Below are 25,415 nucleotides of genomic sequence, written 5' to 3'. Positions count from 1 at the left end.
CTCTTTATAAAGTAGATGTCGAGGGGAAGGAAAAATGGGGAATGAGAAGACAAAAGAAAAGGCAGGCTGCTGTAGTTCCTCACTGGAAGAGGGAAGCCCAAGTCTGGGACTCTAGCTGCAGCTCTGTTCACCTCGTGGGTCTTTGAGCAGCTGTGCTCCCATCCCCGCCAGAGGTGGAAGGTTTCTGAAGCTTCTTCCAGACCACATCTGGATGCGGGGGAACTGGGTTCATCCTCTCTGTCTGCATCTACAAGAGCAGGGTTTCTCTTTCCTAACTCCAGTGATCACAGCAGAGTTTGTGGTTTGTGGCTCTTCTCCTGGGGCAGTTCTGTGACTCGCAGTTAGCTGAAGAACATGGTCATTTCCCACAGATTCCTGGGCTGATGCCGGCTGTCTGTCCCCACACCGTTCTATCTTCCTCCAGCTGCACCCCTGCTCCAGTAGAGCTGACCCAGCTCTCCACTGGGACCTTTGTGAGCCTGTTCTCCCAGTTACAAGTTTCCATTACATCATGGGATACACAAATTTTAGGTCAATTCTAACCACTTTCCTATTGCCAAGAACCACCCGACTGTCCTACTGGAACACCATCTAACCTCTTCCTCGGTCACACAGACCTGGTCAAAGCCCCTGTCTGACACTAGAGATGTAATTGACTTTTCTGGACCTTCGTTTTCCCAGGGAATGGACTGGGATGTCCCTTACCTGCTTTTCTCCCCAGGTCTTCAGAGACCTCAGAACTACTGGTGAACCTGTGGATCCTGGTATCCAACTATCTCCAGTTTACCCACTTGGTGTATTTGCCTGCAATATGAGATATTTTTCCAGTGATCTGTGCCTCAATTTTTCTGACTGCGAAATGGGGATGACAATGATAATAGTCTCTACCTCTTCAGCTTTTATGTGGACGAAAGAAGTTGTTGTATGAGACTATTAGACATACGTGCCTGGCTTAATGTGTGTGAAATGTGTTTGACATTGCTTTAAAATAGTTGTTTTCCAGCACTTATACTTATCAATTATAAGTTGAAATGATAATATTTTTGATATATTTGGATAAATGAAAAATATCAGGAAAAATTATTTCAATATTTTGTCTATTAGAAAATTTTAATGGTACATATGACGCACATTAGTATTCTTGTGTGTGTGTGTGTCTAGGTAAGGTGTATGTGTTCATGTAGATACATGTGTGTATATGTAGGTGCATGTGTATGTATGTAGGTGTGTATATGTAGGTAAGGGTATGTGTTTTATGTAAATACATGTACATGTATGTGTACATGAGTGTAGGTAGATGTGTATGTAGGTAAGGTGTGTGTGTATATAGGTAGGTGGTTATATGTATAGGTAGTTAGATGTGTGCACATGTATGTGTGTGTGTTAGTAAGTTAGTAAGTGTGTGTAAATAGGTAGGTAGGGCTGTGTGCATGCATATAAGTAGGTATATGTGTAGGTAGGTAAATGGTGCTATGTATGTATGTTAGGGTAGGTAGGTAGATGGGTGTGTGTGTATGAAGATGCATGTGCACATGTGTAGGTGTGTGTATGTAGGTATGTGTGTGTATGTATGTATGTAGGTGTATGTACTATATAGATGCATGTGTGTATGTATGTATATGTGTATATAGGTAGATAGGTGTGTGTGTCTGTGTGTTTGTGTGTAGGTAGGTAGGTAAATAGGTGTATATGTATGTAGATGCATGTGCATATGTGCAAAGGTGTGTGTATGTAGGTATGTCTGTGTAGGTATGTAGGTGTGTATTATGTAGATGTATGTACATATGTATGCACATATAGGTAGGGGTGTGTATGTGTGTTTGTGTGTTTGTTGGTTGTGTCTTTGCCTCTCAAGCACATGAAATTACAAAAATGACACATACCTGGATTTTATACAGGTTCAGGGGATGAACTCAGCTCCTAGTTCTTGTGTGTCAAGCACTTCCAGAACAAGCTATTACCCCAGCCTCATATGAATGTTCTTTTTTTTTTTTTTTTTTTGGTTCTTTTTTTTCGGAGCTGGGGACCGAACCCAGGGCCTTGCGCTTCCTAGGCAAGCGCTCTACCACTGAGCTAAATTCCCAGCCCCTCATATGAATGTTCTTAATGGATACACAGAGCGCCCTGTTTGGAAGACTTGGAGGAAGAAAATATAATGAACACTGCACAGGCCCTCAAACACAGCAAAACTTACAAAACATGCTCCCCTCTGCCCTGTCCACCTCCCAACCCCATGCCTGTCCCTTTCTCGGAGCCACTGGGTACTGCGCCCCTGTAAGCATCACCACCTTTTCCATGAAGGCTGAGATCTGGCAAAAGGGACCATGCCAAGTGTGTCAGACAGACCTGAAAGCTGGAAACTAGGACTCCTGTGATGGAGACATGGGCCTGCTATTCTGTGACACAGGTTCCCCAGAGTGCCTCTGCTAAGGCTGCTGTACATCCAGGAGCCTAGAGGTTGGGGCTTCCTCCTGTTTAGTCAGTGACCAACTGTGGATACCTTTCCTGTCTCCAGGGCCACTGAGGCTCAAGACTGGAGAAGGGAAGAAGGAAATGCACAATGTTGTTGGTTAATTCAGTATCTTCTCTCCCAGCCCACTGCATCCTCTGCATGAGGGTCTGGGCAGAAACAAGGCTGCTGGTTAATTCAGCATCCTCTCCCCCCAACCCCCTGCATCCTCCTCTTGAGGGTCTGGGAATGTGAGATAAACATATGTGTGTGATAATGAGATTGTTGGTGGCGAGTCAGCTTGAGAGGACAAGGAGCAATTAAGCTTGCTGACTTACACAAGTTAGAATGACGAGATGCTAGGGCTGGCCCCACTCATCCACATAATAAGGCCCCGTCCCTGTCAACCGCAGCACATCACTACTGCTGGGAGCTGGGTGCTCACGCCTGCCCCTCCTCAGTGCTGCTCCCACCAGGCCTAGCAACACGCCTGTCAGGAAGCACCTGCGTCCACACTCTCGCCCTTTCTGAGCATGCTCAGCAAAGTGCATCTGTGCAGAAGGCCTGCATCTAGTTTTAACCGGATACACATCCAGTGGCTACAGATGTGGGATGCTCTGCTCTGGGGGGCCTGGGAAAATGTTTTTTGGAGGGGAGATTCTGTAGCAGAGTGCTTGATGATCAAGTATGAAGATATCAGTTCAAATACCCAATGCCTACTGAAAAGTGGGCATGGTCACTTTACCTGTACCTCCATTGCTTTGGGGAGGAGCAGAAACAAGAAGGTTGCTGGGGCCCACTTTGTGCTTGTCCAGCTCCAGGGTCAGCGAGAGACCCAGTCTCAAGGGAATAAAGGGAAGCATGGGAAGCCAAACACTCTACATGTCCTTTGCCTTCACATGTACACACAGTTATGATCACATATGTACATATAGACACACATACATACATATACATGGAGAGTTACATATCAGACATACATATACACACAGTTACATATCACACACACATACACACACAAAGTTACATATCACATACACACCCAGTTACATATCACACAGAGTTACATATAACACATATACACACATAGTTACATATTGACACACACACACAGTTAAATATCACATATACACATAAACACACAGGCACACACAGAGTTACATATCACATATGCACACACAGAGTTACACATCACATATGCATACATACAGTTACATATCGTACATAGACACACAAACATACACAGTTACATATCACACACATGGATATACACACAGAATTACATATCACACACACACACACACACGGAGGGACACAGTTACATATCTCAAACAGAAGCACATACACACAGAGCCACATATCATGTACACAGTTACATATCACACACATACAAACACACAGACAGTTACATATCACACACAACATACAGTTACATAACACACACATGCATACACACATATATAGACACATGCATACAGATACATACCACACTCATGTACACACAGTTATATATTACATACACAGTTACATATTATATACACACATAGTTACATAATACACACACATACACACACAGAGTTACATATCACACATGCAGACACACAGTTACATATCACATGTAGACACACAAACATACACAGTTACATACCACATGCAAAACACAGTTACTTATCACACACATGCATACACACAGTTACACATACAATACACAGTTACATGCTACACACATACACACAGTTATATATCATACACATATAGTTACATATCACACACACACACACACACACACACACACACACACACACACACACACACACAGTGCTTTGCAGACCTCAGGGTTAGACTGTTCTTGAGGAGAGTTTCCAGAGAAGAATATTTAGGAGCCTGGACCTGACAACTTAGCCCACTTACTGGTCCTGGCCACAGGGAGCTGCTTTGATGTCCTAAAGGGTGCCCTCAGGCCTGGAGACTGAGGCCTCAGTTGTCCCTTATTTGCACACACTGAAAAGGAGGAGGCTTGACAGGCTCTTGTCCCTGACAACTGAATGCACAAAGTTACAGGAGAAAACGGGGTTCTTCCTGTTTGGAGATGACCCAGGGACCTCACATGAGCCCTGTTTTCATCTCAATCCTGTTCCCCTCACTCCCAGTGCAGCGCCAAGTCGTGGGCTCAGTGACAGCAGCTAGAAGTGGACACTGACAAGATACCATATCCTGCCAAGCTGTCCGTGGCTCCATCCCCCAAAGCCAGTCTATTGGCCAAGGTGGGAAAACTCCCATCCTTCTGGACTTGAATAAGTGAAGCATAGGGAACACCCACAAGGAGGTGTCCCTTCTTGCCCCATGGCACTGCCTGGGAATAGCTGGTACCCAGAGTTTCCTGTTCCCACATCCACGGTGCCTCTCAGGAATACCCTGAGTGTGACTGACCCTGGAGAAGAGATAATCTTCACTGGGCCTCAGTTGTGACACTCACAGCCCTGGCTTTGGGTTCCTGGTGAGGATGGGTTGTCTGTCTCTCTGCTTCCTCACAGGAAGCAGGGGAGATGGAGGTGGCTGGTGATACAGGTGTCCCTGGCTGAAAGAGTTCTGTGCTCATAGAATGTCCATCAGGATCCCCTGGTCTCTGCAGGGAAAACTGGACTGATGCATTTCTGTGAACTCTAACTGACTTCCTTTTACGTGGCAGGAGCAACCCTTACCGAAGCTTCTCTTTTTATTAATCATGACTTTCCAAATGAGAGGATCTCTTCTAGATATGAACACTAGCCTCTGTGGTGAGCATAATGGACTAAATACTAGAGAGTAAAACGTCGTATTAAAAAGTAGTGTCGTGGGTCATTTGAAAAGAAAGAAACTGCAAAATGCTTCAGGCTACAGAGAGTGGTGGAGACAGCCTGGTCCAGGTCTGTGGCCTGCAGCCTCGGTGTTCCATGGGGGCGCTGTCTTGCTTTTCCAGGCTTGGATTTCTCCCCACAAGGAAAAGACTGGTTATCTCATTTCTAACACCCGGCTTAGATCTAGAATTGCGCAGTTCTCTGTCACAACTGTGAAGAAGTGGCACGTTTGAGCCCTTGTATTTAACACCAGTGATGCGTAAGAAATAAACAGACGCTGGACAGAAATGCAACCCTGGCAGGAAGATAACCGTGGGAGCAAGGAGCTGCTCTGTCAGTGGGGGAAACTTGTCCAGGTCTCCAGAATCTGTGAGGAATGAGTTCCTTCCCACTGTTCCAGCGATGAGTAAGGCCTTACCCTGGTAAGCTTCTCATGGTGGCAGTGACAAGCTGTGTCCTCATCATTAATCCTGCAACCAATGCCCAGTTTTATTTTCTAATAATAAAATGACACTTCATCTATTCAACCTCCCCACTTGGAGGGGGAAATAATGAATTGTGGAAACTTCTTATGTTTCCCTCAGTTTTCCTGAGCCCAATTCCTCCCAAACTCATGGCCTGACCCTGTTGTCTGGTCATTCTGGCATAGAGAGCTAAGCTAACTAGTGCCTTGAGGCACTACCCTGGTATTTCTGTCTCAGCCAGCCTCTATAGCTGGTATTCCTAGGGGAAAGAGAGAAAGAAGCTTGCTGCTACAGGTGGATGAGACATTACCAGGCCCGGTGCCTTAGACACTTTGTTGCAGTGCGGCACCTGTGGCTCAGAGCCTTCCGGATCATGGATGCTTAATGAACAAGGATGAACAAAACAGAGAAAAAAAAGCTGTGTCCTTTAAGAGTCTTAATAGTATTACCACACAGCTCAGGTTCCTTGAGCATTCCTGCGTGCACACCCCCCACCCCCCCCCACACACACAGCACTGTGTCTCCAGAGGCTTCCCTTGCATGGATGGAGCAGGCTCCCCTCAGCTGAGCCCAGCATGATGAACAGAACAGAATCTCAGAAGTCTCTTAGTGAAGAAGGAAACTCATCACACACGGGGCCCAGGCACTGAGCATGCTCAGCCTCTCCTCAGGACCACTGAGCCTTGTCTGACTAGTAGCCCTGAGGCTGCCTGTGACCAAGTCACGACTGTGGCTCAGTACAGAATTGTAAACTCACTTAAAACACTATGGGCTTTTTATTTTTATTTTTTTTAACATAACTTTAGTAACTTCGTTGCCTGGTGTATTTTGTAGATGATAACCTCATGTCGCAGACTCCCAAGGTTGGACACGCCCATTTTCCTGACGTGTGGAGGTCAGAACTGCCCATAGACTTCCAGACTCCAGTGCTTAGATGTTAGGTAATCTTAGGACCTTGGAAGTCTGGAGTTTATTTGGGGGATGTATTCAGAGTACTCTGATATTAGCACTTCAGATAGATGTCAAGACAACAAGAAGGGAAAACGTTAAACAGAACGTATTTATTTATTTCACCAACAGGTGGACCCCCCTGAACTGCATGAGCATCTTGTATAGAGCCCCAGGAACTCGGGTTCCACCCTCCACGCGGTTTTCCAGTTGAATAGTCTCGGGCAGAGAGGTCCTGTGGTTCGCCTGAGGCTGTGGTGTGGGACTGAACAGCACTTTGAGCCTCTCTCAGGTATTATATCCAACTGGAAACTGAGAGGCTAGTGTCTGCTCTGCGATCTCAGGTCCTAGGCACTGGTATGAGCAGACGGGTGGGGTGCTGTTGGCACCTTAAAATCGAGGTGAAAAGCAATCTGCGGTTGAATAAATACCTCGAGCTCTGGACCTGATGAAGCCTAGGGAGCCAGTGAGACCTGCCTAGCCTAGGGGGCGTGGCCTTCAGGAGACTGTGGCAGTGCAGGTGCCCGGGCTCCATTCAAGGTGCTGGCGCGTGGTGTGAATGAACCCTGCATGGAGCCCAGAGTGAGAGAGTGAGAGTGGCTGCCTACTCTGAGCTGAGGTAGATAAACCTGTCCACTGCAGGCAGTTAAGGAACGAAGCAGACTCACTGTCACCCTGACCTGCTTGCTACAGACTGCTGTACAGTTTACCCAAGTTAACTCCCACCACTAGCAGAGACTCCAGCACCTCTCATGTCCCAAATATGATTCTACAAAGACAGTTAACGAATGGAGGAAGATACTGTGGGAGCCAAGGGGGAGTGGGGCACGGGGAAAGGAGCAGGGGCGGGGGGCGGGGGGCGGGGGCAGGAGGGGAGCGGTGATTCAGTTCTCAGGTATAAGGAACTAAGGACCTGCATTACAACATAAACTGGGAGGCAGACCGTGGCATGTGACCCTGAGGCTGGAGAGGCTGAAAAGGCAGATCCCTGAGTTTCCCGGCCAGCCTGAAGTCAGACAGAGATCTCAAAGAGAAAGAATGTGGGCACCAAGGTACTCTTTTACAGGTATATTCTTGTGCACCCACATCCACATGTGCATAAGCCTGCACGCACGCCTGCACACACGCACGCACGCACACGCACGTTCACGGGCATGCGCACCCACACACTGCCGTTTCCTCTCCAGTCTTTAAAAAGTTGTCTATGTCCATCCACTCCCAGCCTGGATCCTGGCTCCGTTCGCCACTCAATTGATCAGCAATCATTTCCGGTCCCTTGTCCCTGCGTCCAAGTTGTACTAGACACAGCATAACTGATCATTCTCCTGCTGGCCTTATTCTGACTCTTCTATCCCATATACCCTGTCTGTCCAGCTCTGGCCTCTTGTCTGGGTAGTGGGAAAGTAGAGAAGGAGGAAGAGACGCAGTCGCCATTTTCTAGTGAATGACACTAATCACAGTCAAAACCCTATGAGGATTAACATGTGCCAGGGACACTGAGGGCTCTGCCCAGTCCACCTTGTTCCAGCTCTCCCTTAAACGTCCTAGTCGATTTGACCTACACTTTTGTCAGCTCCCCCTTTCTCACAGTTATCCCCAACAGAGTTCTACCATGATTATTATGGTGACATATTTAACAAGCACATGCATGGGTTGTAACTTTTCCCTTAAAAGGCCACAGGCTCTTCGAAGACGATAATTCTGACTTTTTAAATAAAGGCTGCGTGTGTGTCGTCATGGTGTATGCTCCAGGAGACCTGACCTGAAGGGGTTGGAGGCTGGGTGTCCTTTTTTCTTCAGGGTAATTGTAAAATACTGTGCTCCTGCTGTGTGTGCAAAGACCTGTGGGCATGTGTATTTGGTGCTTCTCTATATGGATGGAGGTGAAGCTGGTGGTCCCAGGTCAGGGGATAGAGGACCTGGGTGTGAAAATGGACTCCACTTTAAGAACCAGACAATAACTAGGGATTGAGGTCCTGAGACTGTCCTGAGATTTGTATAGCTGTATCAAAAAGCTGTGATCATCAGACTGATCTGGGTTTCACAGCTGAGTTTCTAATGGGACGCTCCTTTGAAGTAGTTGGAAACAAAATAAACAAGTCCATGGTTGTAGCAGATTCAGGATGGATGTCTCTGTGGAGACTGTGTAACTGAGCACTTCTACTCTGTGTGTCATTCTCAGGCCAGCAGTGCCAATTCCCCCTTAGGAGATGCAGGTTCCTGTGTCCCCCTGACCCCTGTATCACTGAGTCAGGACCAGCATTTTAGCAGGTGACTTGCATGCATATTAAACAGAAGAAACTGGCCTTAGTCTGAGCTGTCATGGACTGCCTCAAGTCAAGCCAAGAATGGTGTGACATGTGTGTCTTAAGTGGACATGGGACTAATGTACCCATGTCTACACCATCATGAAGATAGTATTCAAATATGTAAAAGCGTTGTAAAAAAAAAAAAGTCCCCGGGTGCCTAAAGATAAGTCAAACTCGAAATGATGGATATCATTCAGTAATAATTCTTGACTTTTCTCTTCTGGACAAAGAACTTTTTTTTTTTTTGTTTTTGTTGTTTTGTTTTTTAACAGCTGAAGTGATAAGGGGGTCCCTTCAACTCAGCTGCATTCCATATACACTGATGTACTGGGGTGTAAGTAATTCCCCAAAACTTGCATTGAGTAAAAGCCCTCAAGGAGACAATTCAATTTCCAAATGTAAATTCTAGCCACATGTAGAGGGAACGCTATTGCTACCATCCCCTGGTGAGCAATGAAGCTTCCTACAAATGTGATTGCCTCTGACATTGTCGCTCTTCTCGGGGAAGTGGCTTTCCAGCGTTAGAAGAAGCTGCTTCAGCTGGGGAAGGATTTGCTGGTGTAGAGTTGAAAGTTTACGCTTGTTATGCATGAGTTTGAGACAGAAATGATGAGGAAAGAATGAGGAAATGTTCAATGTGGTTCAGAAAGGCTTTTTTTTTTTTTTACCCCTTAGTCTTAATTCTGATCTGTGTGAGGTCCTTGCCACAGCCTTGCAGAAAGCCTGTATCCATTGGGGTCTCCTTTCTGCACACCCTTTTACCTTGGAGCAACTGCTGACACTAGTGAAGCGACATTTCCCCCACCCGCCTCCCTGTGGGCTGAACTTGGAAAGTGAAAATTGGATTTCAATTAGAATAGCAAATTCAAATTTTAGCTATTTTGCTGCAACAGCAAATATTCTGATGGTCGATTATTATGTTAGGCAAAGATGAGCATCAGACACACTCTAGCCAGTACATAGTACACAGTTTATATCCGGTATTACTGGCATTTAAGCGTATGTTGGCTAGAGACCTTCTCTTAGTAGTAAAATACTAAGTTGTGGTATTTAGTATTTTTGTGTGTTAAACTTGCAGGCCCGTGTGTGTGTGTGTGTGTGTGTGTGTGTGTGTGTGTGTGTGTGTGTGTGTGATTATGCCTCTGGAGGGTCAACCTCAGGCCTCATTCTACAGTAGCTCTCCATCTGTGTTTTGAGGCAGGGTCTCTCACTGGGACCTGGGGTTCACTGATTAGGCGACGCTAGTTAGGCAGTAGCCCCAGAGCTCCTCCAGTGCCTGCCTCCTCAGGGCTAGGATTACAAGGGAGCACCACCACGTCTGGCTTTCTACAGATGTCGTGAAGTTCATACCTGGTAGGTCCTCCCGCTCGCAAGCCAAGCCCTTTACTCAATCAGCTTTGGGCCCAGTATGATGTTCAGATGACACAGCAAATTGGCTGAGAGCCCCAGCTCTATCAGATTATACAGTCCGAACACGATACTTTCCCTGAGTCTGCCATGGACCAGCCATGGCTCTGAAACATCTGTCAGCGTTACACCGAAGGGCCTTCACCAATGGCAAAGGGAGTGTGGGCAGAATTCCCCTGAGTACAGTGGGCTCTGTGACCCTTGGTGAACAGCGTGCCATTCCTTCTAGACCCAACTCCGGTTTTATAAGGTTGATAGAGTTAGATCATCCTTTAAAATGTAGCCTTTCCAAGTAACATTTAGCCTTATTTACAAAGGCCAGGGAAAGATACACTTTCCAGATCCCCTTGTGTTTCTGCTGGAAGTTGCACCTGGGAGCCCACACAGAATGCTGGGGGTTGGGCATATAGGGTCCAAGGTCAAGTGCTTTCAAGTGAATGGGCATCCTGTATTATTTCCATATTCCTCTACCTTCCACTGACCAAAGGAACGGCTGACAAGAAACACCCCAAGGCCCAGACGGCTGGTGCCTATAGAGGGTGGTGCCGCATCAGCAGGCAGTGCCACCAGACACTTTTCTGAGCCCTCAGCACAGATCTGTTATTGTGCTGGATGCTGCCACCCAGCAGCAGGGTATGTTCTAATTATTATTTTAATTTTGTGTTGGCAGAAAGATACTTTGAGGGAAGCACTTCCTTTGGGGGGCTATTCAGATCTCCAGACTTCTGGCTCAGGGCTTCTCAGCACACATGAAGAACATATTGGTTTTCCCCCAAACTGTCCTCTGTACAGTACTTACCCTACTGCTTGTGGGACCCATGATATGTTTCCCGAGTTCATCCATACCTCCTGAGATGGAGGACCTGCACAGAAGGGGAAGTCTACAGAGGGCAAAGCCAGCATATCCAAGTAAACATCGCCTGGTACTTGTGCCAGGAGTGCCTCACTGGCTGCTGGGTCACAGGCAAGCATTAAACAGAAGCTTCAAGCTTACATAATCAAAGTATACATCTCACTTGACTTCTTTTTCACATCAGCTCTTTCCTGCGAGAACTTCTCGAACTGACATATACTGGTAAGACATCATTTTGTGTTGTGTACTGTGGTTTGTTGATTTATTTATTTTGGCACGGGGGTGGGGTGGGGGTGAGGTGGTTGGGAGCAACCTTGACAAGATGGCTCATGGTAGCAGCAGTAACGTTCTCACGGCGAGCATCCTTCCTTCTGTGAGTTGCGATGACCTGATGCTAAAAGGCTAGGGAGAGCGGAATTTCAAGTTTACAGTGGCGCCGAGGCGCTGGCAATGGAGTTCCGAGTTTTGGCTTCTGTAGACGCTCTTATTTAAATAAATGGATTCTAGGCCATTGTGGGGAAAATTAGTTGCAGAAGCTGTGCAAATAAAAACCAAAACAGGACAAAAAGTCCCTCCCCCCGAAACAAACCCCTAAGCTGAAAAATGAATAGTTTGCATATAATTTTAAAATTAATATTACAAAACCAAAATATTTTTAAGGGCGTGGGAGGCAGAGACGATTGAGATTGGGCCATTTTTGCATCTGATCTTCCCTGTAAAATTTGTAAAACATAGGAAATTGGTATTCCAGGGGGACAGTCCTGGGTCCCATCAAGTTGACTCTCAAACCTGCACAACACTCATCTGAATTTTAAGATCTGAAATATGGTATTTGCCCCATGTGAACATGTGGTAGAGTCATCAGGAAAAGCATTTTGGTTCTTTGCACAAAGCCTCATTTTAAAGGGACCCTTGACTGGTAAATTTATGCAGCCCGAGAGTTCCACAAGGGGTTAAGACGTCACAGGCACAAGTCAGGTGGCCATTATAAATGTTACCCAAATAAAAACCCAAAACAGAAAGCCAAGAAGCAGGTCCCTAAGGCAGGCAGTGTCCTAAATGGTATCATCTGTCAAGTTTCCAGCGTCTTGTGGGGACACAGAGGAGGCATTCGTGGTGCTGGGACCTCACGGGCTCATTAGCTGCTGTGCTCCTTGAGTGCACTACACAGGCCTCCGTTTTAATAAGCCGCAGCGACTTCTCCCGTACCTGCATTAGATAAACACTGAAGGAAGTACTAACCACCAACTGCAGGGGCTCTGTTCCCTTCCCGGTAACTCCTCCGTTCTGATGCCGCCAGACAACAACACAAAGAGCCAATCTCTCTTTGCAAACCAGTTTCCTGGATAATTTTTTTTTCCCTTTTTAATGTTAAAATCAATCAGCATCTGTAGTCACCGTAAAAAGGAGCAGGAATTATATTGTTTTCATTCGGAACAGGTTTGAAGGGGTAGCATGGGACTTTTCAGAAGTCCTGACCAAACCCTAAGGCATTTTAGGGGATGTCTTTCTCAGGAGGCCGTGCCTTCTTCCTTGCTGGGCCACAGAAGCTGACAGGCCACAACCAAACTGAGAATTCCTTTATCCTGCGCCACACATCTGCCCTCTTCCCCTCTCCCCAGCAGAGCTGACAGTGACCCTGAATTATGAACGCACACTTTTCCTGTGTGGGGGCAGAGAGAAGCGTGGGCCCTCACAGCGTTTTACCTTCCCCTAGGGATTGGTCCAAAACAACAATCCAAGGGGAACCAAACTGATACTCAGCTCTAACCCCTGGATTAAAAAACATTTTCCAAAAGATTAAAAAAAAAAAAAAACTTTAGCCATCTTTTTGGCATTGTTGGAACGAGTAGGATCACTTGGGCCTGTTTTCTAAGAATAAATAAAAACAGAATGCCTGCCGTAGTTTCTCTGTTTGGGGACAGAAAGGCATGTGTGCTTTTTTTTTTTTTTCTTAATGTTTTATTTTAAACCTGGGTGTGCGAATTTTACTTTTACATATCTGAATTTAGTATGTTCCCCTCAAAACAAAATACATTTTTATTCCATAGCTTAAGGGATCCATCAGATAAAATGTTGGTCTTTCATCTTTATTACCCACCCATTAAAATGAAGGAAACCGGGACTCACTTCAGTTCAGAAGAGGCAATTTAGCTGGTAATGTCCTCAGTCCTCAAGCCTTTTCAGAGGGAGAGAGCATCATCAGTGAGATTTCACACATCTATCTGCATAGCAAGCGACTCAGCCTTTCAGACATATACTATGTTAAATTTAATAATCGTCTTTGATTAGATTATTTTATTACAACATTTTTTCCATTACCAGTCATTTCCTGAGCACACGGACATCCATAAAGCCCTCCCCCCCCCCTCTGTTGGTTATGTTTGTATACAAGAGAGCCGGCGAGGTCTCCCCTGTTACAAGAGACGAGGTCTAAAAGGGACAGATTAATAACTAAGCACCGTACTGGAAGAGCCTTTCTTGTCCCCTGCACCAGCAACCCTCTGCTATGACGAGGACACAAAGAGCCCCTCTCAGGCTGCTACCCTTCTTCATAACTCAGAGGCATCACAGAGGCAATAGCCTCTAGTGCTATTTGTCTTTAGTGTAGTTGTGACACTTCGGCGTGATCCATAATTTGGTGGCTATTTACCGTGACATTTCCCTTCAGTGCGGCCATAACACTCAGTGATACCATTATTTGGCTCCATTTACCATATAAATTGTATTGTTGTGCGTGCATGCTAGCAGCTACATTAGGTACCTGGAAATGAGTAAATCTTGTAAAACAGATACTAACAGCTATTCAGAAACAGGATCTCTCTGCTCCCCAGATGCAAGGAAAGAATTAAACCTGCCCCCCACCCCACCCCGACTTTTGCAGAGCTCTCCTAATTGCATTCCCATTCATTGAGAACGTTTGATGTGCTGAAACCCAAGACCCGGAAAATAATCTGACAGGCTTCACCTTCGATTAGGAAGGCACTGTGGGGTTTTGATTCCAGCACAAAAATACCCAAGGTGAAGGGCAGGCAGACCAGCTATGGTGCGGTGTGAAGAGAAGCAGTAGGCAGGGTGATAGACAGGACTGCACCAGGACACAACACCAGAGCTCACTTCTCTCAAACACCGAGAAGCAACACAGGACACCTGACTTTCATTCCACGTCTGTCACCAGAGACCAAGTGCACTTTCCACACCAAGCCTCTGAGGAGAAGCAAATGGATATGATTTTTTTTTACATGACCTGGGTGCCTACTGTGTTTGGAGCTGTGTGGCATTTGCCCCTTGGGGACAGGAAGTGCCCCCCTTTTAACCCTTCACCTGCCAGAGTGAGCGCCCTTCTGTGATTGCTGTGTTGGTACTATGTGAGCCCTTTACTGAAGAGGCACTGCAGAGTTTTCTTTCTCCTCTGTGCACACTGGTTTCCAGTCCCCCCACTCCCCAAGGTATAGCTTTCTCTCCCAAAACTTTCTAATTGGAAATTCTCCCTAGACCAGAAAGTTCTTTTCTGCACAGACAATCTAACCAGGATGTGAATTCAGGGCATCAAACAGTATATTCTTCCTTAAGACGCATCTGTTTGCTGAATCACTTTTCCAATAACAAGGCTAAATTTGTTGAATTCTCTCCCAAATGTCTATTTAGAAGATTGGTTAGTGACTTACAGTGGGGAAAGGCTCCTCCCTAAGCACAGTGCCGGTGAGAGAATTCAACGCCCACTGACCCCACTGCGTTCTCACCTGGTACATACCTGAGGTAAGAGGGCTGCTTCCCATGCAAAGGAGACTGGGTGAGCTATCTGAAGACTGATTTAAAAATCTCATCAAGCGGGAACATACTGACTCGATCAGGTCTCACATCAGGAATTAATTTACTTCTCTGGAACAAATAAAATTTGGAACAAGACCGTCCACGACTGAAGACTCGAATGTAAACGTTTTACCTTGTGCTATAGAGAGAACTTTTATTCAGGCATGTTATTTTCACCCCCAAGGAAGGGGGGGGGATTCATTAACACTCTCCTTTTGTTTTTAAGAAGTATTAAGTTCATTCTAAGGCACGGAGAATTCACTTCTCTCCTTTGACCTTTGTCATTGTTCTGTTGGGTCACAGCTTACTGCTGACAGGGTGTGGTAATTCAACAACAAGTTTCCCAATATTTTTCCCCGAGTACATATAGTCAACAGCCTGAAATATGGACTCCAGGCCAATGAACCTCCCCTCTGGGGCCAGGTGTCCCAGGTCCACCTCACACACCAGGTCCCCACGAGTGTACAGCTGTAGCAAGTGTTCCATGGCAGCCTGGTACTTGTCGAAGTAGTGGTTCAGGAAGAAACCCCTGAGGCTGGCTGACTTCTTCAGGAGTTTGGCCGGCAAAGCTCCCGCTTTGACTGGTGAAAGTCCTGTAGGGCTTTGGTAACCAGAGATAAACCCAATTACTATCAAGCGCCCTTTGGTGGCTAAGGCATCCACGGCCAGGTCAAACATGGCTCCCCCAACAGACTCATAGACTACATCAACTCCTTCAGGGTACTCCTGCTTCAGAACTGTCTCCACGGGCTCTGTTCTGTAGTTGATTGGCCGATCACACCCAACAGACTTCAGAAAAGCTGATTTTTCGTCTGAGGAGCAGGTTCCGACAACATGGCACTTGGCTAACTTTGAAAGCTGCACAGCAAACTGACCTGTGCCCCCAGCGGCTGCTGTAACCAAAACTTTCTTCCCTTCTGACAGCTCTCCAAGCTCTTTCAGGCTGATGTATGCAGTGGTGCCATTAACCAGCAAGGTGAGATATTCAGGTTTCACTGAAGGCATAGGAATTGCAATGCTAGCAGGCACCACTGTATACTCGGCAAAGGAACCGGGAGTCACATAAGCCACAGCCTGGCCCACTGTGTACTTAGCACTGGCAGAGAGACCTAAGGCCACCACCTCACCAATCCCTTCAAAACCTATGTCAAAGGGGGGCTTCACGGATGGGTCATAGCGGCCAGCTGAATAGTTGATGTCAGATGCGTTAATACCAACGAATCTAGAAGAAAACAGATGGATGTATTAAGATCCTTCCTTTAACTACCTTCATATTCTGCTTAAGGAAAAACGGCCAGTCTAATCTCAGTGAATGTCAAAGAGCTCCTAAACCGTAAGACTTGACAGAATGCCGGGGAAATGATTCTTTCTTTCTTAGGAGCCGGGAGCCGGGGAGAATTCCTACAAATGTATTAACTCGAGTTTGGGCAGATTTTATTCCTTTATAGTTAGGAATAATTTCATATTATTTTAATCAGCAAGTGACGTATTGGTATTTCCTGTACCACTTTTCTTCTGTCCTCTTTCAAAAGGAGAAATAAGGGAAGGGCGAAGGGCGGGGGTGGGGTGGGAGTGGGAGTGGGAGTGGGGAGCAAGCCAGGAAGCCTGACACACAAAGTTCACTGAAGCTCTGAGCTGGAAATTAATTGGTCTCTTAACAGAGATGTTAAAAACAACGGTGGGATACAATATATGCGAAGTAGCACACTTGTATCGATTCTGGTAACAATTTAACACTTCAGATAATAATAGTAATGACAATGATATTATTGAAGATTGATGGGCGTGCAAGGCCGTCCTTGCGACATGTTACTGCCCCAGTTGTTTGAAACGCCACAGCAAATTTTCTCTCTGATATAACTATGCCCAGCATGAACATATGCATTTTGATTAATTGAACAAAAACTGAGGAGAGAGATTTTTTTTATGCAGCATTCGGCATTTTGCAGCCTCTTTCAGATGGAGAGGGAAGCAAGCCTCACTGTATTTTCCTGACAAGAAGCAGAGGCGCGGCCTGATTAATAGCAGATGACCAGTTTCCTTCTGCACCCAGGCTCGCTGTGAAGCCAGTATTTTACCAGCTTTTCTTCATACCCCAGTATACCTCATAACAAAAATATCCCTGTGGTGTGGTTGTAGCTATCTTCTAAGGGATGCTGAGGGAACCCCGACACATCGGATCTCCCAAATATTATTTCCTCCCATAAGAAAATGAAAACAAGGCAGGAGCAAGGTGAAAAGGATTCACTTTTAGTTTAACGAACATAAACTATGGGTCAAACACACCTTCATTGTCTATAGATTGTGCCCTCTATTTCCAAATGGCTTGTCACGAGTATTCTACCATAAGAAATATTTTTCTAGGTTGTGGAAATAAGAACACTTGAAACAGTTTCTCCCTCCAAGTGGCTTTCAGAAGCCAACTTACGCTGGCTCCAATATTTCTGTAAATTCTGCTTTCTGTACTCATAAACACAATAGTAAAAAATGGGGGAAACCAGCTTTGTTTATTTTTCAATACCAAACCGCCAATATTCTATTTTATTTTTTATTTTTGGAGAAGGGGTAGGAGGGCTGTGTCTTATCATTTCCCCTTTAATTTACACACTTCTTCAGACCTGACCTTTCTAAAAAAGGCTGGCTCACTAGATCTTGATTCTGGAGCTCCCAGGGCCAGCCCACTAGAGCTAGGCTGCAGGGCATCTCAAATTCCTTGTCCCTTCACCCAGCTGAAAAGCCAGTTCCAGGAGAAAAAGCCTGGTAGGCTAGACTTGATCTTAGGGCTGGGTTTGCTTAGTGGTTGGGGAACAGAGACCAAAGGCCAGTTGTCCATCCTCTCTCTACTCATAGTTAACTCTTTCTGCTCCCCTTCCAGGCTGTGTTCATTTGGCATCTCGAGGTCCACAGGGGCTGCTCTCCTCCCAGGAGCCCTGAGTCTGGCTCCTAGAGAAGCTGGGGATAGCCAGGCCCACTGCTGCGGCCCAGGGTGTGGGGTTGGTAGGAAAAACTGGACTGAGAATGGAAATACCTCCCTAACCCTCCATCTCCCCCTCCCTCTGGCGGTGGCTTTTTTCCCTGGAAGAGGTGGAGACCTAGCAGGGCACACTGGCGGAAGGGGGCAGCTGCGGCCAAGTTTGGAGGGATGGGAATAGAGCTCTGCTGAAGTGGTTGCCGATAGCTTTCAAAGGCTTGGGCAGGAAACACTACAGCAGTCACTGTGGCGATCAGCACCAGCAACCACTGGCGAGGTGGCGCTGACCCACAAGCCTGTGAGCTTCTTCCAGCAGGCATCGGCCCTGCAGCGCCCTGGTCAGAAAGCCGCGCACCACATTGGGGTGCTTTGGGTTGGGTCTGTGCAGGAAACGGGGCCTTTCCATTGCCACCATCGGGAGAGACACCAATGACCACGATCCGGAGCGAGACGAGGTTGCTGGGCTTCCGGTCCCCACGGACATGCTTTTCCCAGGAAAAGTCCCAGAAAAGCCATGCAGAGTGAAACCTTCCAAATCATGACCTTGACCCTTATGCACGTTTATTTATTATTACCACCCTCTTCTAACCTATACTTGTCGTCGGGGAGCGGTTCCAACTATTGCCTATATCGGCTGTCTTTTGGTCCCGTGTTCTCTCTAGAGTCTTTTGGTCCATAGGGCTAGGAGCCCTCTCTCTACCTGGTACCTCCTCCTGACACTGCATCCCTGTCGCGTGGTGCTGGAGACCCGCCACCGCCTGGGACGCACCTTGGCACCTTGGTCCTTACCTGAGCTTTAAACTATAAGCAATGCAAGCATTTCGATCCTCAAGAACCAAGTTCAAGGGCAGCGGGCTCAAAGGGGAAGAGGAGGGAAGAAAGGCGAGCCACAGAAAAGAAAACAAAACAAAACAGGAAATATGCTGATGCACTTGGAGACCCTGCCTGTACCCACTTCCTCCATACATGAAAATGTGTGCCAGCAATGACCACAGGACCCCGGCAAGTCGAGAGAAGTATGCACTGTGAAAACTAAAGTCAGGGCACTCCACGAAAAACAAGTGGGACCACAGCAGGCATTTCCCAAATATGTGCCCTTCTAAAGCTGCTTGGTTATTCATACCAGAAAGAGGTGAGCTTCATTTATTGTAGAACAGGGTGACAGGGTGAAGTTTTCATTTGAACAAACACCAAACAGAAAACTTAGACTATAGAAGAGCCTTGAAAACTGGGAGACAAAACAAAGTCATCTAAGCTGCACTTTCCTTGAAAAAAAAAAAACAAAAGAAAAATATAGAAGACAGAAGACAAGAAGGAGGGGGAGGAAGAAGAAAGAAAGAAGAAGAAAGAAGAAAGAAGAAAGAAGAAGAAGAAGAAGAAGAAGAAGAAGAAGAAGAAGAAGAAGAAGTTGTAGTAGTTGGGGTGTGTGGGGGGAATATCTCGGCTTGGAGAGTGAGCAGAAATATTTTACCCTCCCGTGAGCACCAAACCGTTTATCACAACGCCCCCCCCCCCGCCATTTCTACAAACTCTTTGCATTATCTTACACTTGAACAGAAAATCGTTAGGAATATTTGGAAACGAAAAATAATCTGTCACTCTCACGAAAAAGCCAAAAATAGCACACCAAGCAGACTTGACCATCGGAGTCTGTCTCCTCTTCCGAGGGCTGGGTGGAGGTGGGGGTGGCGTGGGGTGGGGGCATGGGACAGTAAGGTAGTGACTGATAAAGGAACATCAATTACTGATTCAAGAGGAGTTCTGTGCAACCTCCACACGTTTCCCCCTCCATTGTAAACTTTACTGCCCCGAATCCATGTCTAGCTTGCATGCGCTGCCCTTCTTGTGAATGAAGGAATGTATTTTGCTAACAGGAACGAGGTGTGGATATAGTTCACTGAAAGAAAGTCAGAGCACTGGGCACAAAAGCTCCAAACATCCTTCAAAACAAATTCATTTGGGCTCACTCGCTAATTCTAGGGAAGATTTTGTTATGCTAAAAACGGGGAACCTCTGAATAAAATTTTAATGCAATTAGCACTACTTAGGAGGATGTGGGCCCTGTATTCAAATGAACTAACTTGTGGGTTAATTATTAAACCCTGCTCCTTAAAATAAAAAACCAAAACAAAACAGGGAAGGACACTGACAGTGCTCATAAGAAAAAAGGATCTGCCTACAGCTGAATGACTCCATAACTGAACAGTAACGGGAGGGGCAAAGATTCTGCCTGCATTTTCCCCTGCTGTGGATTCAAGGTAGAAGTTGGAGGTCAAGTTGTTCATATAAAGCACTTGGGCCAAAGGGGCTCCAGACAGACATGGAAGCAAAATAGAGACGTGTATTTTTAAAACAGTCTGAACAGCTATTTCCTCCAAAATGGCAGGTCTACTCTCCGACAATCTGATTTCAGGGATCCAAGAAACATTCAATTCCAGAACAACCTCGATGACCTGGGGGATCCAAGGGTGCTGCTGTGAGACTTTTGGAGAAGGGGAAAGGGAGCTTGCTAAACCCAAGAAGCTTTGGAGGGGGGATCTCCAAGAGTTAAATAAACTCAAGGGTGAGAGGCCCCCAGACCAGCAAAGCGAGCAGCCTTGGCAGGCAGGCGGTCGGGCGGCGGGAGTCCCACCTCCATGTTACTAGCACTCTTCTCCCACTTCACACCTTCTCTCAGCCTGTCCCCTGGTGGCACCCCCTTCCACATTTCACACCTGTTTCAACAAGGGATTTTATGTAAGCAGTTTGTGTGCGTTTATTAGTGTTTACAGTCAACACTATATAAATCACAACAATAAAAGAAAGCGAAAGCCGGGCATGGAGCTTTAAAAAATAAAATCTCCGATGAAGTTTGCTCAGAAAGCTTTTCAGTCTATTCTCACCTCCACTTCTCACAAACCACTAGTGTGTTCTGGATGTTCTATGTGAGCACAGTCCAAGCCCTTTTTAGGTCGGCAGGGTTCAAATTTTTATTCTCCACAGCCTCAGCATTTCGTCACACAATGAAGCAATCCTCTGCTCCATGCGCGGCCGGCCAAAGCGTGTTAAGGACACACACGCGCCACCCTTTAAGAAAGTCTCCACCCACGCACTCCACTCAATCCCACCCACTGCTCACTCAAACGCTAAGGTTCCAACAGGTTCCCAAAAGTTTCACAATCAGGATTCTTCATTCCTATAGTCTTGTTAGGAAGGATGGTAGGAATCTTTAAACTGGACTGTCTGGACCAATCTTCGCACCCAGCTACTTGAGTAGAAAAGTTTCCTCATTTAGCCCTTCCAGGGGACCTAGGATACTTTCTGGTACAGAGTTTACCGCTTGGATACAACCAGAACTAACTCTCCTCTTCCGTAATTTCATCCAACTTCCAATGCGCCATGCTGGGACCTTCGAATGGAACCCAGAAAGTGAAATGGCACAGAGGAGAAGACCCTGACAGTCCAGCATTGAGAGGACGCTCCGAGCAGACCTCAGTGTGGTATGGCCTGGACCGAGCACAGCGAAGCCCCACACTTCCTCCGCTTCACCCCTTAATAAAGATTAGCGATGTGGAAAACCATTAAGGTGGATAGCCTGGGTTAAACAGTCAGTCTGGCAACAACCAGTGTGCCATCCGAGTGTCTGCAACGCATTCAGGCAAATGCAGCCATGCCCCCGCCCAACCTTGGCTCAATTGCCGGGTGCACGCCCCCGCTTTGCACTCAGGGGACAGAGCACAGTCAGATGGCACTGACAACACGCAGACTAGGTGCACACCAACACACCCAAGGACAAGCTCCACCAATACGAGGAGGGGACAGGAAAAAGCAAACCAAACATGGGCCCCCTTCCTCCAAAGCACGTTTACCTAAACGTCGCAATGTGTGTCCAGGCTGTTGCTGTTCCACTAAAAATTATGGCAACGCAGGAACCGTGGGTGCGCGCGGGTGGGCCGGGTGGGGAGCCTCCCTTTCTGGGTCCCGTCGTTTTTATTTAGGGAGCGGGAGGGGGAGGAGGAACGGCTGGGGGAGGGGAGAATCCCAAATTAAAATAACCCCCAGATAAGAGGACGTTTGGTGGCATCGGGTATTCACACCAGCAAGTCACATTACATTCGCCTTCGCCAGATGGCGGCGGGTTCAATTTCCTGGGATCTCGCAAAGTCAGGCTGTGCGCCCGAGCGCGCGCCGCAGTGTGGGCAGGCAGGCGACCCGGGACAGCCGGGAGCCCAGCTGCGCGGGCCGGGGACCGGGACGGGGTCGCGCGCCGGGCTCACCGGTTCCGGACGAGGAGGTCTCCGTCCCCGGGGAGCGGCACTGGGCAGTCCCGGCGCAGGGTGACGGCCTCGTGGAAGTTAGGGCTCAGCCGGGTTACCACCAGCTTCTGCATAGTTCGGGGGATGGCGGAGCCCTGGAAGTCCAGGAAGTGACGGGCGTACGACATGTCCACGATGGCTCGGGCCCCGGCGGTCGCCAGCCTCAGCATTGCCCACGATCGGCTCCGCCCGCTCCTGCGCCTACGCTGGGCCGGGTCGCGCCCAGTCCCGGCCGCTTGGCTCCGCTCGGCTCCGCGCGGGCGGGCCCGCCCCTCCTCCGGCCCGCGCCCTCCCCTAGGCTCCCGCCCTCCCCTCGCCTCCTGGCTCCCGCCCCCGCCCTCCGGCCCGGCCGTGCGCCGCAGCCCCCGCGGAACCCGGGCGCCACCCTAGGATCCCTGCCCGGCCCCGCGGCCGCCGCAGCCGCAGCCGCTGCTCCTTTAATCTTTTTGTTTTGGTTTGAATCCGCTCGGCTCACACTGGCCTAGGATCTCCTCCGCCCTCCCCTTTCCTCCGGGCGCGGGAGAGGCCCCGGATATCCCCCACCCTCCGCACGCTCTGCGATGGGATTTGATTCCTCCACCGGGGGCGGGGGGCGCCAAGCTAAAGGGCCAGCGCCCTGGCGATCGCCGCCGCCGTAGCCCAAGCGTCCCTGAGCGACAAGGCGGCCGGCGGCCGGCGCAGGCGCCTCCCCTTCCCGTGCGAAGCATTCACTTCCTTGCAAGGTGGTACGAATCAACCCCGAGCGCGGCCGGGGCGGCGGGGCACGGCCGGGGCCCGGGCCTGGGCCGGGCGGGGAGCCGGGGCGCTGGTGCACGCGCACGAGCGCCTTCCTGCGGGCCGAGGGCGCTCAGTGCACGGTGCACCCTGGGCCTAGGCCTCCCGTGCTCCGAGCGCGCCGCTCGCTGTGCTCTCGGTCTGTCCCGTGCAAGTTGCACGAACTAAGCCATTTTATTTATCTTGGCCTAGATTTCGTGTTTTTCCATGGATGTTTTAAGTAGCTCCACAAGACTGTTACAGCTTTCCCATTGGGAGAGAACACACATACAGAGCTAGATGGCCGAATTCCCAGAGCGTAGAAGCATTTTAAAGTTCTAGGTGGGGCCCGCTGAGGGGCTCAGCGGAATTGGAGACTTTGTGATGATCTTTGAAGACTTCGTTTTCTCACGCATCTAGAAAGATCTTTCTATCGTGCCATTTTTTAGCTAATTGTGCCCACTGACCAGATTATTCACCCTTTTAAATAAGGTCAACATTAAATATTTCCGGACATTTTTGTGATGAGCTAAGTCCATCTTTATATTTTAGATGTTCATTTTAATTTAAAAATATCTTCCATTTTCCACTTAACCTCTGAGTTGCAGAAATACAAAAGCCACACCGTCCCTCACCAATCAAGTCTACCCCCCCCCCCAGACTAAGGGTGCATAAGTGAAACAGGTATTTTTTTCCCTCAAATGTAGGACGTGTTTCACCCAATAGTGTTTCAGATCCACGTGGGCGCGTGTGTATGCATGTACACGCGGGGGAGGGGAGCTAACAGGTTTAAGAATCTGCAGGAACTAATGTCTGCCTGACTAGACTTAGGACTCATGGGTTCCGCCCGAGATCAGCCAGTGCATTACAACACAGCCCCCTGAATGTCTTCCTGCAACGTGCAATCTTTTATGTTATGCTGTATTAAGATTTCTTTTCTGTGTCATATTGTTTAGCTCCGAAAAAAATAAAAGAAAACAAAGCAATTAAAAAGATTGACAGGTATGGCTTGTGTGAGACCTATTTGTAATTGTCAGGGTGACGTTGGCGAGAGGAGGAGGAGTAAAAAGTGAGGCAGGAAAGCAGCTCGATGTGTCTGTCTATCAGTTGAGACTGTCTGAAAGCTCTGCGATCCGAATGTGTGTTATATTTCACTGAAAAGAGGAGAGAGGGAGAGCGCATCTCCTCTCTCCCAGGAGTTTGGGGGGGGGGACAGTACACGCTCATCTCGCCCACCCAGTGAATGTCCGTTCTTCACCCCCTCGGTGCACACTCTCCCGGTTGTTGTTGGCTTATTTTTTGGAGGGTGTGTGTGGCTTTTTTGTGTGTGTTTTTCGAATTTTTTTTTCTGTTGGAAGATCAAGACCGGCCAAAAATCCACGATCAAAATGTGTTTGCATTAGATTTCTCCTCGGAAGAAGCGGCGATCCTGGCGGCCAGGCCCCCCGGGGGCAGCGCGGGGCACGAAGTGGCGCTCCGGCGGGTGACACTGTTTGATCTGTGACTGTTTGGAAGGTGGAGCGGCGCTGACATCTCCCCCGGCGCATGTATGTACAGGGGCTTCACTCCTGTCTTGTTTGCTTTCTTCCTCCTAGACTAAGTGCGGGGAGGAAAGGACAGCCGGTCGGCCTCGCTGGCGCACAATGAGAGAGCTGCGACCCGCGCACTAACAGCGCCCGCCGCGACCCCCACCGCCAGCAGAGAGGGGCCGAGAAAGTTGCGCGCGGAGACTCGCGGCTCGCCCAGGAAGGCGCGGGAGCGCCCGGCGGCGCCCGGACAGCGCCCGCCCAGCACAGCGCCAGCGGCATGGAGCGCGGGCCGCGGGCCGGCCTTCCGAGCGCCCGCCGCTGCGCCCGCGGCCCGCGCCGGGGATGACTCCGGGCTCGGCGCCCAGGCCCCGCGCGCTCCGCCCGCAGCCCGGCGGCCCGGGAGCGGCCCGTGCGGCCGCCGCCGCCGCCAGCTGAGCGGCCCGGGCGCGGCGGTCCATGCGAGCGGCGCCCGCCATCCGCGGCGCGCCCGGAGCCCGGAGCCCGCGGGGACGAGGCCAAAGTTGGGCGCGCCGCGGAGTTGTGCCCGCGCCCGGGCCCCGCGTCCCGGCTCCCCGCGCCCCGCGAACTCCGGCGGCGGCTGAGGCGACGGCTGCGGCGGCCCGAGCAGCATGCCGAGGAGGAAGCAGCAGGCCCCCCGGCGCTCGGCAGGTAACGGCGCGGCCCGCGCGTGGGGAGCGGGCGCCGGCGGGCTGGGCGGGAGGAGGGAGGTCGGTCCGCGCCGCCGCGGCCCTGGGCTGCCGTCCCCGCCCCCACCTGGCCGCGCGCG

The 25,415-nt window shown here is 48.8% G+C and overlaps 2 protein-coding genes across 3 annotated transcripts in view; one reads left to right on the top strand and one right to left on the bottom strand.

The window, feature by feature from the left end:
* Window positions 1–13,224: 13,224 nt before the first annotated feature.
* Window positions 13,225–22,583, bottom strand: Ptgr3 (prostaglandin reductase 3). The gene is given in 2 exon segments (NM_001106129.1): window positions 13,225–16,302; window positions 22,308–22,583. Coding segments are annotated over 2 exon segments (1,134 nt in total). The 5' UTR covers window positions 22,517–22,583; the 3' UTR covers window positions 13,225–15,377.
* A 1,608-nt stretch (window positions 22,584–24,191) lies between these two features.
* Window positions 24,192–25,415, top strand: part of Tshz1 (teashirt zinc finger homeobox 1) — a 76,487-nt gene continuing 75,263 nt past the window's right edge. Inside the window, exon 1 of one of the 2 annotated variants that reach the window (XM_087592706.1) lies at window positions 24,192–24,646. Coding sequence is in view for 1 of the 2 variants with exons in the window: in NM_001400632.1 (NP_001387561.1) it covers window positions 25,258–25,297 (40 nt within the window). In the remaining variant the exon portion in view is untranslated. 2 annotated transcript variants of the gene reach the window in all.

Source organism: Rattus norvegicus, chromosome 18 (assembly GCF_021556685.1).
Source record: "Rattus norvegicus strain SHRSP/BbbUtx chromosome 18, alternate assembly SHRSP_T2T, whole genome shotgun sequence".
In the NCBI taxonomy this organism is placed as follows: Eukaryota; Metazoa; Chordata; class Mammalia; order Rodentia; family Muridae; genus Rattus; species Rattus norvegicus.
The sequence above is the reverse complement of the archived record's forward strand: the minus strand, read 5'-3'. Positions and strand labels throughout refer to the sequence as shown.